The sequence below is a fragment of the Ambystoma mexicanum genome, chromosome 13, assembly GCF_040938575.1.
Source record: "Ambystoma mexicanum isolate Mex_15411 chromosome 13, UKY_AmexF1_1, whole genome shotgun sequence".
Taxonomy (NCBI): domain Eukaryota; kingdom Metazoa; phylum Chordata; class Amphibia; order Caudata; family Ambystomatidae; genus Ambystoma; species Ambystoma mexicanum.
In genome coordinates this window covers 557,083,459-557,103,563 of record NC_090938.1, presented here as the reverse complement: position 1 = coordinate 557,103,563, position 20,105 = coordinate 557,083,459, and the positions used below count along the sequence as shown (strand labels likewise).

At 46.4% G+C, this 20,105-nt stretch overlaps 1 protein-coding gene across 9 annotated transcripts in view; it reads right to left on the bottom strand.

Moving 5' to 3' along the window:
* MPP2 (MAGUK p55 scaffold protein 2) overlaps nucleotides 1-20,105 on the bottom strand; it is a 670,534-nt gene that overhangs the window by 87,170 nt on the left and 563,259 nt on the right. For 8 of the 9 annotated variants that reach the window (XM_069634347.1, XM_069634350.1, XM_069634348.1 and 5 more), the window contains 2 exons: nucleotides 11,577-11,645; nucleotides 3,628-3,789 (listed from right to left, as the gene is read on the bottom strand). In XM_069634347.1, coding sequence (XP_069490448.1) covers nucleotides 3,628-3,789; nucleotides 11,577-11,645 — 231 coding nt within the window. The remainder of the gene's footprint in view (nucleotides 1-3,627; nucleotides 3,790-11,576; nucleotides 11,646-20,105) is intronic. The other variant, XM_069634351.1, reaches the window with a different exon arrangement.

Below are 20,105 nucleotides of genomic sequence, written 5' to 3'. Positions count from 1 at the left end.
AGTGTGACAACCATATGGTTTACTTGTAATTAACGGAAATTTCCTAGGCAACAAAGGACAGCCACTATGTGTTTTGTAATTTATGACGAGAATTCTCATCAAAGGGTGCCCAAGTTAATTGCTCTATATTTTGCTGTTGGATGGGTGTGGAGAGTGTGCAAGCATGGGGGGGGAGGGATGTGAGGTACAGCATATGGGTGTGACATAATGGAGTCATAATGTAAGTGTGGTAGTCAAGTATAGGAATCATGGGTGGGGGAGGGAAGGTTCTTTGATTATGTGTGCAGGCATATCTTAGAAAGATCTTATGTTCAAAGATCTATTCTCTATTTCAGGTTTTTAAGGCCACGCTTGCTCAGTAGGGTAATATAAATAGGCTCGACCAGAATATCAAGACGAGTTAGTATAATTTAGATTTATTTTGAGAGAAAGCAAATGTCAGGTAACTGCTGTGGCTTGTACCATATTAATTCTTGAGAAGGTGGAAATTGTCTGTGTGCGCTGCTAAAATTCTTCTGAGCGGCACCCAGATGGAAGCTGGGCAAGCGCACATGCGCACAGGTTAAAGGGAACACTGCTCCCGGTACCCAAAGTCTTAAGGGAGCAAGACATAAAGAAAACACAAACAACACAAACTGCATCAGTTGGAGCTTGACTAGGGCGAGAATGTTATAAGAATGTTATAAGACTAGCAGAATAGATGGGTTTTTAGTTTTTTCTTGAACACGTCAGTTGACTCAATAGTTCTGAGATCTGGTGGCAAGGCATTACAGGCAAGTGGAGTTACAATATTAAAGGCTCCATAATGTACTTTGTTGGTTTTGCAGCGGCTGGTTTTTAAGAGGTTTGAATTGTCAGATCTTACGAGTCTGAGATTGAGCCTTTTTACCACTGCTTCCATTAGATATGTCGGCATGTGACCTGCAGTACATTTCTGAGTGATTAATAACAGCCTGAAACACACTCTGGCTTGTAATGGGAGCCAGTGCAGACTTCGTCTTGCGTCCGAAACGTGGTCCCTACGATTCAGTCTTTTCACGACTCTTACTGCCCCATTGCAAAAAGATTCTGTCTTTTCACGACTCTTACTGCCCCATTTTGGATCACCTGAAGGCGGTGAAGATCGGTTAGGGTAGAGCCAGCCGAAAGACTACAACAGTAGTCTATCTTAGACCCTATGATGGCTCTTGCTAACGTTTCTGAGTTTTTTTCAGAAATTAGTGGGCGGAGATGGCGCAAAAGTTTGATGTAGTAAGATGAAGTAGAGACCAGGCTGCTAATTTGAGCCTTCATATTCAGATTTTTGTCCAGTATAACGCCCAGAGATTTTTCCTTTGTTTTGGACCGTGATGTTACATTGGTCTATGTTAAAACTGGAGTAAATCGGATCTAGTTTTACCAATTTAGATTAAGAGCCAATGATAAGAAGCTCTGTCTTAGCACTATTCAAAGCCAGTCCATTCAAGACCATCCACCTTTGAATAGCAGAGTATACTTTATTGATGTACAATTCATCAGGTGAAGAAGGGGACCATGAAGATGTTATAAAAACAAGGTGTTATGAACGCTCCCTGAGGGACCCCATAAAGTAGCCGCATTGGTTTTTATTCAGCTAGCTCACTTGCCACTCTAACCAGTTTGCCGCTCAAGAATGATGAGACCCATTGGGTGGCTTCGGCTGAAAATTGTGCGATGTCCCTTAACCTGGTGGTTAACATGGAATGGTCCACCAGGTCAAACGCTGCATAGAGATCCAAGATCATAAGTAACGAGATTTGGCCACCATCATAGCTTGTAGCAACTGAGATTTAAGAGCCAGTAGTGCTGTGTCAGTCCCATGATTTTGACGAAATTCCGACTGGAATTTATGTAGAATTGGGCAACATTAAGATATTGAAAGATTGGTCTATAATTGGTGTGGGTCAGTGGTCATGAATTGGGTTTCTTTAATAAAAGAGTGATCCATGAACTCTTGAGGTTTTGAGGAACACAATTTTGAGCAAAGCATGAGTTTACAAATTTGGTGAGGGCTTTGATAAGCGAGGGAGAGCATTCCTTAATGATTATGGCGGAGCAAGGATCTCCCTTGCAAGTAGTGGTTTTAAGTTGTGAGATGATTTTTGCTAGGTCGATTTCTGAAACAGGGGTGAAATTGAAGGTATGAACTTTTTCATCCTTTTTAGGTGAGATATGCACCTTTAATTCACATTCTTCAATGTTCAGAAGCATTTGTTTTTCTTCCATGGTCTCTTTAATTTTTTCAAGTTTCTGAAACATAGCGGACTGGATATATGTACACCACATCTCATTCTTGAGGATGGGGCCTTGGTTAGGGCTCTTTGGAGTTTCAAGTTCTTTTAGGATCTTAACTAACTCTTCACTATCAGATGTAGCATTTAATATTCTGCAATTTAGGGATTCCTTTTTTGCTGAAAGTATCGCCGATTTATGAATAAGCGCTGCTTTTTTGTAGTTGTCCAAACTTGGCTGATCCTGGGAATGTCTCCAGGCATAGACTAATTTGATTTTTTTTTTTGCTCCAAAAGATTATCATTAAACCAGTAATTATATTTGCGCTTTGCCAAGCATTTGTCTTTAAGAGGGGCCAAAGTATGAGTGACAGTCTTTAGAGATTTCCCTAACCTGACTATGATGTTCTCAAGGCTTTCATGCTAGTCAATATAGAGTGGGCTAGCATGCATCCATACTACTTCAAAGCACTTCCTATGGTCAATCCCTGTGTCTGCACTATCCGTCACCACTTCCCACTCTCTTACTTTACCCCACTCATGCTCTCCTTCCGAGCAGGCTACGCTCTGGTTTCCCCATGGGGGCTCATAATTTGCCACATACAAAGTTTCACCACTTTGAAAATACAGTGGGGAGGATTTGGTGCAGTACAAAAGCATAGTAAGATAACATAACATAAAAGAAGGGAGTGAGGATCTCACTCTTAAGTAAGAAATAGTAAGAGCAAAAATCACGGGAAGGAAATCAGCTGAGGGAATGAGTAGGGAATTATGGAGCCCTAAGGGATAGCACAGGGTCACAGGGGTGAGATTTAGGAGTCACACGGAGAAGATGCTACTTACAGGAACAATCTGTAGATGAATGGAAAAGGAGTGTGTCATAGGGGGGAGAAGAGATTCAAAACAGGAAAGAAGAGACAAAGAGGGAGCGAGATCAGCATGAAACACAAGGTTAAGTATCAATTGCCACGCAAAGAAGGGGATCCAGGACAGAGGAGAGAAAAGAATAACATGGGCCGAAAAGGCGGGAGTAACAGAAAATGGAAACTAAAGAGCTGCAGGGCGAGCCGCAGGGGAAACGAGAGTCAAAGCAGTAGAAAGGGGGTGCGTGAAAATAGTTAGGAACCACAAGAAAAAAGGAAGGGCTTGACAGTTGCTGAGCAACGAAGTATTAGCACCGAGAGCAGAGTGAAATTTGGGAAGAGGAAACCACTATAGGCTAAAAGAAAGAAAATGGAAGAAACAAATGTGAAGAAGTAAAAGGGGCGATGGAGACAAGGTGGAAAAGAAAGGATGAGTGTGTGATAGGGGCGGTGGGGATAGTGCAGGTGGGGACAGTGTTTGGCCGCCGAAGGTCACACATCTGCCGAATACTCACAAGGAATGGTTGTTCCATAGCGGCCTGGATCCGATAGGATGAGTTTGTTCTTTAAGCTCCGCCGCCCAACACCCTGGGCTCCAATCAGGATGAGAGTCTTTCTCCGGAAAGGAGGCATGCGGGCCACCTCTTCGTAGATCAGTAGCTCGTGTCTATCAAATTCTGCAGGGGCAGGAGAAAAACACAGCGATGCTCAGGGTACATGCATTCACAGATCTGTACTCCAAGGGGTAAAACATAGTTATTAGTAAAACACATCACCTTCATCCAAGGGACAACAAAATCACATTTCAGAATAATACGCCATCCACGACCCAACATCACCACTGGGGTTCATAAGATTCATAACACCTGTTTATAAGCGCGTGTATGGGCTGAGTTAGTAGGGATTTCATACAGTGTAACACACCACCAAGGGAAGACTAGCTTGCCTTAATATGGCATTGGAAGCTTTTACCACACGCATGTCATAATAACCATGTTCTTTATGACATTTCCTGCCTCCAACAATGCCACTCACAGCAAGGCTAAAGGAACTGAGGTTCTGCTGCTTGCGGGGTAGAACATTGTCACATTGCCGTCACTGCATGTCCACAAAACGTATCCATCTCGTCACTGATCTTGAGAAACTCTTGCCCGCACTGAGAGATATCCACTGATCTCTCAGGTGAAAATCACTATCTTAATTTCTCACAGCAAATTCCCTTCAATCCTACAAGAAAACCTCATATTATTTTTGGAGGAAAGCACTCAACCCTGGGAAGAGAAGACCCATCCAATTGTAGCGAAGAACATTTCTGGGGCAAACCATCTAATAGTGGGTTAACACTTCCTGAACCTTCAGGTGAAATCACTGCCTTTTTCTTCAAACACGAAAAAGATGTTACATCCAGAACACATTATGACCACCCACTTGAAGAAAGGACCTTCAGCCTTGTGAGAGCCACCCATTCGACGGTTTGACAAGATCACCTGCTGCCGTGGGTGGGTCAGTGAGCCGAGCTCCGCCACCTGCTGTCTCATGTGAGGCCCAGAGTGGGTCTGGGGACGATCCCTTGCTCCTCCCACAGCATGGGCTGGGCTGGTAGGAGATCCTCATATTAATAACACAACCCCTGTTGTCCTTTTGAAAGTACCTTGCCAAATGCATACAAAGAGATCTGTGAGCCCTTTAAGAGAGGACCCACGGTGGCAGATTCATTTTAGCAATCCACCAGAGTCTGCAGCTGCAGGATACGCAACCCTAATGATCACAGCTATTATCAACAGAGTAAAGGTCACCGATATTGATTGTACATATAGAACACTTAGTGCTACTGTGAGTAGAGAATGAAGTGTAGAGGAGACTGGAGCAGTGACAGATCTGCCCATACGGCCAGGGAGGGGCTGCCCTCCACTGTGCATGTATGACTGACAGAACAAAGATGGCAGGCCTGCTTTTAAAGATTTTTTTTACAAACAGAGCTAACCAAGTACAAGTCAGTCAAGCTCCTGAAAAGGGAAATCCATAAGGCAGCTGGTAGTCCTGAGAAGCAATAATTATAACCCCAGCTACAAACCCTTAAGGAAGATCCACCCAAGGAGGTGGTACTGAGAGGCATAAAACCCCACAGAAAGAGGGAAGCAATGTGGAGTGCTGGAGCGGCAGAGCAGCGAGCAGTGAAGAGGTGGTGGTGCCGAGTGCTAAAGGTGCAGGAAGTGGAAGTCTGGAGGGAACTGGAGGCGGAGGGGAAGGTTGGGGTGCAGAGAGCTGAAGGTGCAGGACGAGGAGGTGCAGAGAGAACTAAAGGTCCAAGAGGAGGTTGAGGTGCAGAGAGCTGAAGGTGCAGGAGGAGGTTAAGGTGCAGAGGGAGCCGAAGGTGCAGGAACTGAAGGCGTGGAGAGAACTGAAGGTGCAAGAGGAGGTTGAGGAGCACAGAGCTGAAGGTGCAGGAGGAGGTTGAGGTGCAGAGAGTTGAAGGTGCAGGACGAGGAGGTGCAGAGAGAACTGAAGGTGCAGGAGGAGGTTGAGGTGCAGAGAGCTGAAGGTGCTGGAGGAGGTTGAGGTGCAGAGAAAACTGAAGGTGCAGGAGAAGATGGAGGTGCAGAGAGGGCTGGAGGATGGGGGGATGTGCAGGGGGCAGTGAAGGGGTGAAGAGAGTGGAAGGCGAACATTACTGAGGAGGGGAGCGAACAGAGGTTAGAGGTAGTGCTTATCAGAGAGGGGGAAAGTAAAAGAGGATTTAGCAGATGAACACCACAGAGGAGAGGAGAGAAGGAGAGAGGTTTCAGGCAGGAAACACCACGTGGGAGGGGGAAAGAGAGCAGAAGAGTTTGGCAGAGGTGAAGCACAAGACGGAGGACAAGTAGCAACAGATATCAGCAGACAGTATACCATGCACTACATACACTGAGGGACGTACTTCCATTTATCCCGGAGGAGGATCGTGCTATAGTGGTGGGGGCCATGACCAATACCCACCTTGACTAATGCAACAGTCTAATAGCAGGGATCCCAGCAAAACAAGTCAGTAGACTGCAGAAGGCCCAGAACGCAGCAGTGAGGTTGATTGGATATCTTAGGGAGAGGGCTCACGTATCCGCTCTACGAAAATCCCTTCACTGGTTAAGGGTCGAAGACAGGATCAAATTCAAAGTGGCCTGTCTGACCTAAAAGTGCCTGAATGGACTTCCTCCGGAGTATCTTTGTGACAAGATCGTTCGGTACTACCCAAATAGAGAGCTGCTCTCCGGAGACAAACTGTTGCTTTGTGTTCCTCTCTCCAATCTGGTCTCCAGGGGGGACAGGAGATTTGGAGTGTTTGGCCCCAGGTTTTGGAACAAGCGTCCCCTAGAAATTAGGGAATGTAACTACTTGAGACTGTTTTTAGATAGATAGTCATTTTTAATGTATGTACACGTGATTTACACACTGCGAATCTTATTAAGATAGTTGTCATCTGCGTGCGAATATAGTTTATTCTGTCTGGTGCACGTTAGAAATATTCAAAATCAAAAATATCAGAGATGGGGAATACGGGGATAGAGAGCGAATTAACCCACCTGGAGAGAGAAAGGAGAAGAGGTGGCAAAGAGGCAGTTGGAGGTGGGAGAAGAAGTAGGAAACCCTGAAAGGAGGGTGTTGGGGAGTCACATAGAGGCACAGGGGCATCAATAAGCAAACATTGAGCCAATGCAGGTCTGCCAGTTGTTAACTGGAAGGACTGGGCGGAGGAACGAGCACGTGGTGGAATGTCAAGAAGGTTAGTTGACAGCGACAGGGGCAGTGACGAGGAGGTCCAGTGTCTGTCACCCAGGTAGGAGGGAGCAGCGGTTCACAGAGGAGGCATGTCAGGAGGGCGTGGGAGGTTTAGGACTCATGCACCCAACGCGGGAGGCGAGCCAAGTCCCCTCCTCCTTGCCTCCCTGCACCTCTGTGAAAGCGACTGACAGAAAACCTCAGGCTGCAGCCAGTTTGCCTCTGAGACCTCAGCAAGACGCAGCAGCAGTGGACTCCTGGGAACATCCATTCACCGGCCAGGATGTTCTCTAGTCTGAAAGCTTCAGGCCCTGGAGCATGAAGGCTGAGGGGAAGACCCAGGTAACAACAAAGACTCATAAACGAGAGATGCTTTTTGGCCATTCAGCTCTGCTCGCTTAAGCAAAAAGACATCACGAGGCATTCTGGGGAGCCCAATTGCTGTAGGACATAACTCTCATGTAAAGGAATCCTGGCAGAGACGTCTCTTTTGTTTGGTGACACGTTACACTGAACCCGAAGACTTGCCCCACTATGAAAGAGAACCGAGACATATTGGCTGGAGGGGAGAGAAGAAGTGACTGGCAGATGCCTCCCTTGAGTTCGCCCAGTTTATTTCACTTTACCTGTAAAAACTTTCCAACCCATTTTGTATGCGGAGTTTCCATCACTGTGATCGCCACATACATGCTTTGAGGTTTCGAATGTCTACACGTGCCTGTTGGTATGTTCCCAATGTGTACATGACAACGTGTTACTCGTCATTTAGTTACCAAATATCCATCACGCTGTCCGTGTAGAGCCAATTTGAGGCTTGTGGAGCGCATTTGGGTTTGGGGAGAGGAGAGAAATGTGCACAGAAACTTGGCGCCTAGAAACACTTGTGTACAGGCGTGTTATAAATGGCATATCATATCTTCTCTGACCAATTCAGGTGTCTACTTTGCTAACAATGATGGGCAGATGGGATGCATTGCTTTTTCCAGATGTCTTCCCTGATGTTGTATGAATCAGCCACGTAAACAACAAGAGCACTCGAAAGTGATTCTGATCCAATGATTGACATTGAGCCTCATTACGAGGTTGCCGGTTCGGTAACAACGGTACCGGTCTGCCCTGGCTGAACAAAAGGCACCAGCGAGCACAGCGTGCCTGTAGCACCGACACCGTTATGCCGGTGCAGGCACCAGTGCTACAGGCATCCCCATTCCCATTGAGCCCTATGGAGATGACATGGGAATGGGGATCTAACGTCACTGGCACCCGCGAAAGGGCAATTACTGGGTCCGGCTGGGCCAGAAGAACCCGGTAATTGCCCATTCGCGGGTGCTGGACTTTCATGTCGGTATCGAGGTAGCCTTGCCGCTCTTACCGGCAAGGCTACCTCCAACCTCGTAATGAGGCCCATTGTATTCTTGCTCAGTTAGGAAGTAGCCATATGGTTGCCCATCACGTAATCTAATCACTTACCATTACCCAGAGAATTTATTTTTTTACATTTCCACACTCTACATTAGCAATACATCAACATTCAAAATAGTTGACGATACATAACAAAGTGCCCACTAATGATCACACTTACCCAACACACTCCTACCTAAAGTGCTTCTAACATCAATTCCATGAAGTGCAATCGTGCGATACAGTACAAACCACGATTCTCCAAATTCACATTAAAACATCACCCGCAAGTTATTAAAGAGGTGTGCTTTCAGGTCATCCATTTGTAATTCATTTTAAACTGTATGTGTGAGTTACCCTAATACTCTACACACTTACTTCGTTTCCTCTTTAACCGGAGAACGAATGAGCCAGTCGTCCAATCACAGAGGGACATGAATCTCTCCGTCTTGGATGGGCAACACCTATCATACTGCTGAAGGCACAGGGTGTCGCGCTGCAACTTGAGGGGGGAACAATGTATTGACAGTGCACCCTTTCCATCAGCACAAAGGGTTACATAAAGAGCTTGTGGGATTGTGCTACTCCGTAGTCTGCAATGACGACTGTTTTACTAGATGCCGGAAACCTGAGCCACGACCAAGGGGTTCTGGTGTGACCTCTCTGTGAGGTGTGGGATCTTCTCTGAGAACATTCAGTACCCAGCGCTGCCACTACATTGCGGCCCCAGTGGTCACTGGCACTGTTGTTTGCGACACAGGTAGCCTGCATTGCCAGCATCAGTGGCTGCATAATATTGGGACGTGCTGTTGCCTTTGGAAGATGTTGCGGCACTGCTCTCAGTATAAGGTTTCTGTGGGACCACCGAAAGAGTTCACGGAAACCTGGACTGGCAATGGAAGCTAACAGGGGCAGGAAAAACCAACAGTGGTGGACAATAAATCTCCCCCAGAACAGGGGCCTGCAACCTTTGGCTCTCCAGATGTGCTGTAATACAACTGCCATCAGTCTCAGGTGGCATAGGTAATGGTAAGGGATCATGGGAGTCACAGTCCAAAACATCTGGAGACGGACGGATCGCAGGTCCCTTCCCTAGGATGTCACCATGGCAGCAGAATGAATGGGGACCATAATCATTGCTGATGATCAGAGGCACTGGTGGGGCTTGAGGTGGGGCTGATGGGACCATGATGGTGTGACTGGTGGAATATTGGAGCCTGTCCAGGCCCCTCTCTTCCATACACTTGATGACAAATATCTTGATTGCTGCTTAACGGGGGCGAGGGGGTGAGACCAGGAATTCCACATCACTGCAGGCTATTCACACAAGACCGAGGGGTCCAACTGGAAAAGAACATTTCACATTGGAGGGAGGGTCATGATTTCTCAATTCCTTCCATAGAACATGACATCCATGAGCCGCAAGCTCCAATGATCAATAGTCTCTGGGGCCTCTGTGTAGTGTTTCGATTCCCGCTGGCCAAGTGTCCACTCCAGCCCCATTGTAAGTTGGGATCCTCTTGAAGAGTGACACTGTTTTGGAGAAATGCACCTCACAGGAGAAGGTTTCCAAGTGATCTAGGGCCAATCTCCCTCTGCCATCTTCAGCATCGACCCAACCCTGCACACCCTTTTGTTTCTGACATGGCCATTCCATTACCTGGTAGATATTCTATCCCTATCCAAAGTCCTGAGTGTGTGGGGTGGAATAGCCAGCAATACCGCTGTACATTCATGCGGTGTAAGTGGTTGTAAGGCTTCATGGGGGAGAATGTTGGTGATGCTGTGATGTTCCAAGATAAAAACGAAATGAGTGGTAAATGGAGACGGCCCTTTGGGGATGATCAGTCTACAGGTTCATGCGAGCCACTCACGCTCACATTTGAAGAGTCCCTTCTGGCCCAGGCGGCCACAGAAGTCTGAGGGGAATCTTTTGAATGACCCTAACCTTACTACCGGTGGAAAACTGAAACTCTGTAGTTTGTTAGCCTGGAAGTCATTATGCCATCACAGGAGGCAAGCCAAGAGTACCTTAGCGGTGACGATGCCGCCAATAAAGCAAGAAAGAATGTGGTGAAGCACCCCCAAATACTTGAGACTCAGGTGTTGAGGGTATTAATACGAACAACATTGCAGGCAGGATTTGCCTAACTTGACTGATGTAAAATGTGCTCTTTAAAGCTCAGGATCCTGGAAGGATTGGGCAGCAGCCTTCTGCCCCTCTCCATAGAAAAAGAAGGAAAATTGTTTGGTGCTTTTTGTGCATGTACTCCAGAAGAGACTCTTTACCTCTAGCTCTGAGACCCGAGAAATCCTACTGGACATTTTGTAAACACCTCAAGACACTGTTATTCTCCCAGGTCCCCTTGCTGGCTTAACCTGCCTCAGCTGACTCTATGTACCTAATTTCTGTCGATTAACCTTGAAATAATTCTCCAGATGCGCTAATAAAACCATCAGTAGACGTAGAAACAGGACTGAAGACGGGGCACATGCATTCAGGCTTCCAGCATGGCTTCTCTCCTCAATTAGCCTGGACAGACAGCGCACAGTGGAGTGTGGACGAGAATGTCCGACTACAGCATTTTTCCCATGATCAAGTGGCACAGTGATATATGATATGATATGACATTTATAACACGCCTATACACAAGTGTTTCAAGGCGCTACCAGGCAAGGGAGGGGAAACAAAGGGAGGACAAACACAACGATCTTACTAGCCCAGGTGACATTGAGATCGCACAAGTGCAGGGGTGAGGGGAGGGGAAAAGTGCCAGGGGAAGGGCAGTGATAAGAAAAAGGAGGGTTTGGAGGGTTGCACTGAGAAATCCCAGACGTTGTGGTCAATTTAAACCCTTTCATCCATTAGCCTTCAGTTCTGTTCTGTAAAGTCCTCAATGTGGGCCAGGCCTGCCGAGACATGAGTTTCGAGCTGTCTGTGCCTTGCACCCCAAGCCACACATCAATGAAGACAATACAAATAATAACAATAACACACTGATGACGCCCAGTCAGGCTGACACATCTCTGGGGAAGCTTGTGGTCTTTTGCAGACGGGATGCGACGCAGCAGTTTGTTATGTACTTCCCCATCCGGGTGGCACCAAATCCTGGTTTGCAAATGGTTTTGCCCATTTTGTAGTCGCACAACCAGTTGAAAAATAAAAGCTCGGATGCCTGCCCAGAGCAACGCTAGTGGGTACAATGCGATTGAAAGCCCCGAATCCATGTTTCATCCCTGGGGCGCACATTCTCGCAGTCAGTGCAATGCAGCGCCATGAAGCGTGGCGGGAAATGGTGGAGGGACTCACCCGCATTCTTGGTGGTTAGGTACATCATTCTCTTTTTCTTTTTCCCGCTGATACTTCCGCAAAGCGCACCTGCCATGAACAAAGCGCGTGATTAAAATCAAGAAGATTCTAAAAGAATTCGCAACAAGGCCTGGCTAACGACTGGGACACCAAGTAAACTTCAACGCCTGCCTCATGCAATACCCCTGCGGCAGAGACATGGAAAGCAAAGCGTACTGCGTGTCCCTCGTGCACCAGACATGCGTCACCCATCACATCACTCAGCTATGATCACAAACAAGAGACATTCCGTAATCACAGCAATGGCAACCCCTAGTCTAGCTAAATGCCGCATGTAAAAAGAAATGTATGCGGGGGTGGGGTAAGGGGTTACATCTGGAGGGAGGGTGTTGGAGTGGGGTTTTAAACACGGGAAACGGGAGGGCTTGTGGGGACCCACCCCAAAAGGGTCTCTCCCCCCAGAAAAGAAATTCAGTATTCTTTTCGTTGTTTTGGGATCGGTAAAAATTCATGTTCATTTAATTATTCGTTACAATCACATAGAACCAAAACAAACAAACTACTATTCACCCAGTGGCCGATTGCCTGATAGCTGGAGTCTCCACCCTACCACTCGCCAGATGTTTTGGACTTCGACTCCCATGTTCCCTCCTCATTCGCCTGACTGGCTAGGGCTCATGGGAATAGTAGTCCAAAATGTCTGATGGCCCTGTGATATAAGTGGCAGTGAGCTGAATTCTTCCTGAGATCCAGGCCTTTGAAAGGAGAAACCTATCTGGGCGGAGGAGCTTTACCGAACTGAACGTTGCCTGCCACTTGATTAGATCAAAGGGCTGCCACTGACATCCCATGGACGGGATTATTATCCTGGTAAATATTCTCCATCACGTGTGCAGGCCTTTCTTACGTCCATGTTGGATTGATAGTTGAAGGAGCATCTTCTTCTCGAGGGAACCATGCCATTTCATCTATGGGCTCACCTGCGAGTCCCCAGATGTTTCCCACTATAAATCCCATGATCCCTCACCATGGACAATGCTGGCTGGGGTTGATGGGGGATGTAGTTCAAGACATCTGGATGGCCAAAGGCTATTAAGGTGATGTTGGGCGGATGGGAGACATTGTATGTATGCGTGTTTGGGAGTACGTGTGTCTGTATGCATTTACGTGTGTAGGTCATTTAGAGCCGAATATCTTAAATAAACAGTTTCAAAGCACTATGGCATATGCAGTGAGAGAGAAAGAGAGAGCGATAGAGGGAAGGAGTTAGGGAAAGGACAATTCTAGCTACCAATACGTTTTATTATTGAGGAGATGTCGATTATTTTACAATTAACCCTACCATAAAGCTACTTGAAAGAATTAAAGAGAAACATCACATATGTACTTGGGTTAGGATGGGGGGTGGGTAAACTGTAAAGCAAGTACTAGGGGTGCTCAGGCATTGACTGGGGGTTGCGGGGTTGGCAAGGCAGATGTGGGGGCAAGAAAAAGCCTCAATAACCTTTAGTTGGCTTTCTTTATCAGGCAAAAGTGATAATCCCACGGGGCAGTGTCTTCGGCTCTGCAGAAACGAAATGGCCTGACTTCAAAGAAAACTAAAAGCAGGATGCTACACTTAGTACAAGCATTGGCAAAGCCAACAGTCTTGGCTATTGTTAAGTCATGGGATATGAATTTTCTAGACACTGCCATCATGGTACTACTTTCCATAAATTGGCGATTGCTGGCAAATGGAGTTGGCACCAGGCGGGGCATATTATGGCACTGCTGGGCAAATGCCAATCTTTTTATGCAAGAACCAAAATTGTTGTCTTACAGCATGCTTGTTTTTAACTGGAACTCAGTGTTGGGAACAGTTTCCAGGGTAACAACATTGCTTACAAATCGAGTGGCAGAAGGCACATTTGGTTAAGACATAATACACCAGGAGCAGGTTTACTACTGCAAGTGAGCCATTAAATTCTAGTCAACTGCAGGGAGGGGCGGGTAGTGTGAGAGAATGGACAATCGGCCATCATGACATGTCAACTGTTGGGTAAAAAGCCAACTAAAACTAAGGGACGGGAAATTAACAATGCAATCTCATGCACTCGGTGTGCAATGATTTGTGATAAGTATGAGCATGGGCGTAATTTTAGGGAGGGACGGGGGTGTTTGTCCCCCCCCAACTTTCATGGCACACTATTTTGTCCCCATTCATTTGAATGGGGCACCTTTTCTTCAGAGGTCATGTCCCCCCCCCAACATTTTCAGCAAAGTTTCTCCACTGAGTATGAGAATGCCTCCCGCGGCATGTGCCTGGATAAAGATCCACACATTAGAGGCCCCAACAAAACCATGGACAGTACCAAATCCCAAAGACATCAGTGCGAATGGAGTAGGTGTGGTGAACAAAAAGGTGCGGTTTATTGTGTCATTAAACTGGAGTAATCAGAAGAGAAGAAAAACATCACTGCAGTTGAAGCCTGCATAGAGACATTGAAACATTTACAAAGAACAGTCAAACTAAAGCCTTAGCGAAGGACAGCCCAATTCTGGTCTCCAACCAAAGCCATCACTCATGTCAAATTAGGACTCATCTACCCTCTTGGTGGATTCATTCAGTTACCCGTCCGGCATTGAAAAAGACCTGTGTTTTGGTGAAAACACGTGTTGGCGGTCCTTTGCAAATGCTTTAATTTGGCAGTTCTTTATAAATGCTTCAATTTTATATGTGCAGACTTCACCTGCAGTGATGTGTTTCTTCTCTTCTGAATACTCCAGTTTAATGACACAATAAGCCACGCATTTCTGTTTGCTACATCTTCTCCATGTGCCTAGTTTCCTTTGGGATTTGCTTACTGTTCATAACAAGCCAAGCAACACTCACAGTCTGTGATACCCACCTCACACCCCAACTCTACCCTGTGTGGCTTCTCTGAGTGCAGGGCCCTCAGCCAGCGGCTCGTGAGCTCCGCTATGAGGTCACCGACAAGCAAGACAAGCGCCCCTTGCAGGTGGGCCTGGAGCTCCTCCGCCACCTTCTGTGAGTCAATGAGCAGTCCCAGATTCCCAACATGTCCGATGCTGTGTGCTTTGTCCCCCTTAGGCAGACCTGGATTCCTCGCAAGAGGAGCCTGTGACCTCCTGCAATGGGAGATTTTGTGATGTTCCCGGTGATGGCTTTAACCGAAACGTGTTGATCATTGTCCATGTTGCTGGTCTCCTTCCAGATATGGATGTAGTCTTTCTACAGTCAGAAAGCCACCAGACATTGCACAACGCAGGCGCAAATGTTCTCCTACGGAGAGATTGCGCGAGCGCGTCCAATTCCTGTGTGATATGCAGCCAGAGTGAGGCAAATAATTCTGGTTGTGATTTCGACTATAGTTCTGTTAACTGGTGCATGTGCAATTCACTGCACCTGCAGCAAGATATTTTGATGCTTTTCCATGATATATACCGTTCTAATGTGAAAACATGGTGTGTGTCTTAAGGTTTGACTGAGGGCCAGATTGGGATCATTATCATTGCACCCGCCCCAGCAATACTGCATTTCCACTCTTGCCCGGGGTGCAATCTGCTATGGGCCACATCATTCTGCCGAAAGCTGGCAGCAGGAAGAATTTGGTGCACGCCAGGAGGATAGCTCAGGGGCTACAGCCTTGCCTTGGAAGCAAGACGACCCAGAGCAACACAGGTTCGATCCCGACTCCGCGCTTAAAAACCTCTGGGTATTAAGCGCATTATTAATAACCAACTCAATTTATGCCAGTTTACCCAGAGCCCCGCTCAAGGTGCAAGATTCACTATAAATCCGTCCCATGTGCCGTTTGTAAAAGAAAACTGAGCTTTCTGTACAAGATACATACATACCCAAATATGGAAGCCTTCATTGCTGACAATGCTGTTTTACACCCAAATATGGGAGCCTTCATTACTGACAATGCTGCCTTACACCCAAATATGGAAGCCTTCATTGCTGACAATGCTGCCTTACACCCAAATATGGGAGCCTTCATTGCTGACAATGCTGCCTTACAGGCCTGGTGACGCGCATGGGATTTGTATTTTCACGGTGTGATCATCAATTGCAAATAACAAGTGGGCGGTCGAAACCATACCAGGGATGTTCCATTCTCATAATTTTGTAGTCTGGATTGTGTTTTCCGTTCAATATTGTTGGTATACAGAAGATAAAGAAGTGGGATGGTCAAACTGACAATGCAAACACTTGAGCAGCCTGGCTGCTTGATGTACCAAAATTAATTGGTGACAGTATGTTCTGTATTCTGTGTGCAGAGCCCTGGATCAGACAGTTGTACCGTGAACCAGATTCCTTGGAGTTGAGATATTGGGCCTCATAAATTTGGTCTGGAAATAAGCTTACCGGCACTGTTGTTTCTGGACCGGCATACTACAGGTCTGCATGCCGGAGCCGCCATGCCCGACAGGTTTGACCCTGCCGGGCACAGTGGTAATGGTAAGCAAACTGTCACGGAAACACCGGCACCGTTTGCAACGGTGCCGGTGCTTCCGTGTTCCCATTCCCAGGGAATGGGGAATTACAATTTACCAGCGCCTGACTTTCCGGGCCGCCGGGGTTGTAACTCCCGGTGGCACCGGGAAGCCAAGCACCAGTAAATACTTCGAGCCCGGCGTCAATCCACCAGTAGTACCGGCACAGTTATCACAGGTGGTGAAGGAGTGCTTGGCCTAAATGCTTATTTGAGAGACTCAATATATTGCATATAACATTGTGACACCGATGGTCTGGATAGCATGGGTGGGGGCACAACAGACCAACTCTCAGACAAGTCTAGGTGCACTGGGACTACTACAGTAGTGATATTGTGAAGTGTAAAACACTATTAACATACCATATTGGATTATTGTCAGGGACTTTATTCTGTGACAGACCTACAGGGTCATTATGAGTTAGTGGGTTTAACATTGACAAAGGAAATGACCACCGCGACCAGCGAATTCTGGAAAATGTACCCAACCATGAGTTAGCACCAGGCCCAGTGCTAATGCCTTGGCATTCATTAATACCAGGGGTCAAGACCTTAAAAAAAGGGGGCGGGGCTCGATAACATACCAATTGATTGTATTGTCACCAGAAATAAGCATATCCAGATGCCTTCTGAAAAAAGTGGGGGACTCATGAAAAAAGTGGGGGACTCCCGTGTGTACCCGTGTGTACCCTCGACTTGAGGCCTGCATAATACTGCCATGAGTAGTGTAGAAAATACACTTGCTTCAGTTTGTATGCATGTTTTTATGTATTTAATGGATAACGTGCAGAGGGATGGATCATTGCATTACTGTACATTTGTTTAAATGCACAAAAGAGTAATTTCTGCCAGTGGTATGCCTTACTTTGGAAAGGTGGCGAGAGAGGTGGCAACACAGATGAGCGTGTTTCACCCCCTTACAATGGTCCAATCCTAACACATTTTTAATTCCATTGAAGGGAAAGGCACGTGCTTCCCTTCTGTAAGTCAAAAAATACTTTTGAGGGTCAAATTAAAATATTTATTGCCACTTCTGGAGTGGAGGTGAAAGTTGGTGGATTTCCGTTTGGGAAATTGAACTCATAATACATGTGGCGGTATGCCATAGAAATACCGCCAGAGATATTTCCCCACTCAACGCCGAATTGGGTGGGTAGTAAAAACAGTGGTATTCGGCAAATACCGCCATGTTTACCGTTTCCTCGCAACTCGTAATGACAATTTTTTAACCTAGCAATTTTTTTGATACTGTCCTGGCACCTTTGGTTCATTAATGTTATTCCTTTATCTTTTATTTGAGTATCTCATGCACATAACATAGACATTATAGAATTAAGTAGTGCACAATAACAGAAAGATGTATGCTGTCTCATTAAAGGTATAAACTAATGACTGGTGATGGCTAGTATATTATCCCCCTGGCCTGTGTCAGGGTAATAAAGCTTTTGAGCTATTTAGAAAGCAGATTTAAGCTCAAAAAGGCTGCATAGCGGGCAGTAGAGAAATCACAAGCAGAGGAAACCAGTGTTGATAAAGCCTATATCTTGGCATGGTGTATAGTCTGGCATTGCCTATAGCCTGGCATTGCATATAGCTTGGCATTGTGTATAGCTTGGCATTGCGTATAGCTTGGCATTGTGTATAGCTCGGCATTGCGAATAGCTTGGCATTGTCTATGGCTTGGCATTGCCTATAGCTTGGCATTGTGTATAGCTTAGCATTGTGTATAGCTTGGCATTGTGTATATCTCGGCATTGCCTATAGCCTGGCATTGCGTATAGCTTGGCATTGTGTATAGCTTGGCATTGACTATGGCTCGGCATTGCCTATAGCCTGGCATTGCGTATAGCTTGGCATTGTGTATAGCTTGGCATTGCCTATAGCGTGGCATTGTGTATGGCTTGGCATTGCTTATAGCCTGGCATTGCGTATAGCTTGGCATTGTGTATAGCTTGGCATTGCCTATAGCTTGGCATTGTCTATGGCTTGGCATTGCCTATAGCTTGGCATTGCGTATAGCTTGGCATTGTGTGTGGCTTGGCATTGCATATAGCTTGGCATTGTGTATAGCTCGGCATTGCCTATAGCTTGGCATTGTGTATAGCTTGGCATTGTGTATAGCTTGGCATTGCCTATAGCTTGGCATTTACTATGGCTTGGCATTGTGTATGCTTGGCATTGCGTATAGCTCGGCATTGTGTATAGCTCGACATTGCCTATAGCTTGGCACTGTGTATAGCTTGGCATTGTGTATAGCTTGTCATTGCCGATAGCTTGGCATTGTCTATGGCTTGGCATTGCTTATAGCTTGGCATTGTGTATAGCTTGGCATTGTGTATGGCTTGGCATTGAGTATAGCTTGGCATGGTGTATGGCTTGGCATTGTCTATGGCTTGTCATTGTCTATAGCTTGGCACTGTGTATAGCTTGGCATTGTGTATAGCTTGACATTGCGTATAGCTTGGCATTGCCTTTGGCTTGGCATTGCCTATAGCTTGGCATTGTGTATAGCTTGGCATTGCCTATAGCTTGGCATTGTCTACGGCTTGGCATTGCCTACAGCTTTTCATTGTGTATAGCTTGTCATTGCCTATAGCTTGGCATTGTGTATAGCTTGGCATTGTGTATGGCTTGGCATTGCCTATAGCTTGGCATTGTGTATAGCCTGGCATTGCGTAAAGCTTGGCATTGTGTATAGCTCGGCATTGCCTATAGCTTGGCATTGTTTATAGCTTGGCATTGCCTATAGCTTGCCATTGTGTATAGCTTGGCATTGCGTATAGCTTGGCATTGTGTATAGCTTGGCATTGCGTATATCCTGGCATTGCATATGCCTGGCATTAACTATAGCTTGGCATTGCGTATAGCTTGGCATTGTGTATAGCTCGACATTGCCTATAGCTTGGCATTGTGTATAGCCTGGCATTGCGTATAGCTTGGCATTGTGTATAGCTCAGCATTGCCTATAGCTTGCCATTGTTTATAGCTTGGCATTGCCTATAGCTTGGCATTGTGTATAGCTTGGCATTGCGTTTAGCTTGGCATTGTGTATAGCTTGGCATTGCGTATATCCTGGCATTGCATATACCTGGCATTAACTATAGCTTGGCATTGCATATAGCTTGGCATTGTGTATAGCTCGACATTGCCTATAGCTTGGCATTGTGTATAGTTTGGCATTGCGTATAGCTTGGCATGGTGTATAGCTTGGCGCTGTGTATAGTGGCTTTCGTTTTCTGTATTTACAGATGCACATGGGCAGAGTGGCGATTAAAGGAGGAGAGGGGCACAGTCTGCTTGGGGTGAGAGGCAGTGGGACTGCAGGAAGGGGAGAGGGTACAGGAGGAAGGCGATGGGAGTCTAAAAAAAGAGTACTGCAGCTTTGGGCACAAGGGGGAACCTAGGGGCAGAAGGTCGCCAGCGAAGCCAGCTGCGGGACTGGGGGTGCTTCGGCCTTGCCCAGAGTGGGCAGAAGGTGCCCGAGAACAGGGGCGCCGACAATGAAAATAAAAGGCTACCTCAGAGGCGTGGGTATTTAGGGAGTCATTATGAGTGAGGTTGCAACAGTACACAGAGGCGGTATTAAAATAATGCTTGTTTTAGAGTACCCCTCATTATGACCATGAAGTATTTATTACGACTACATGTAGTAATTACTTTATGATCATGGGTTGCGATACTGCCCATCAACACCCCCTATAGTTACCACCACCCACATGAAAGGTATAGATACACATTATTTTTGTTACCCCCGAGTAACAAAATACTTTGTCCATAAAGGGAAGAGATGTGCTAGAGAAATCCTTCACTTATGGGAAAAAGGAATGTGTGGTCACCAAATTGGTGCAATTGTGAGCATTTCTGATGCTCACATTCTCACCTCTTCAGCCCAGGGAGGTGCACAATGCACAGAATGTTCAGTACCACTCGTCCATGCCGTGTCCTCTTCTTTGGAACAGCAGGGATGACAGTGCATGTTCATATTTCTTTTACAACGTGAAGACCAACAGCCTAGAGCAGGGATAGCAAC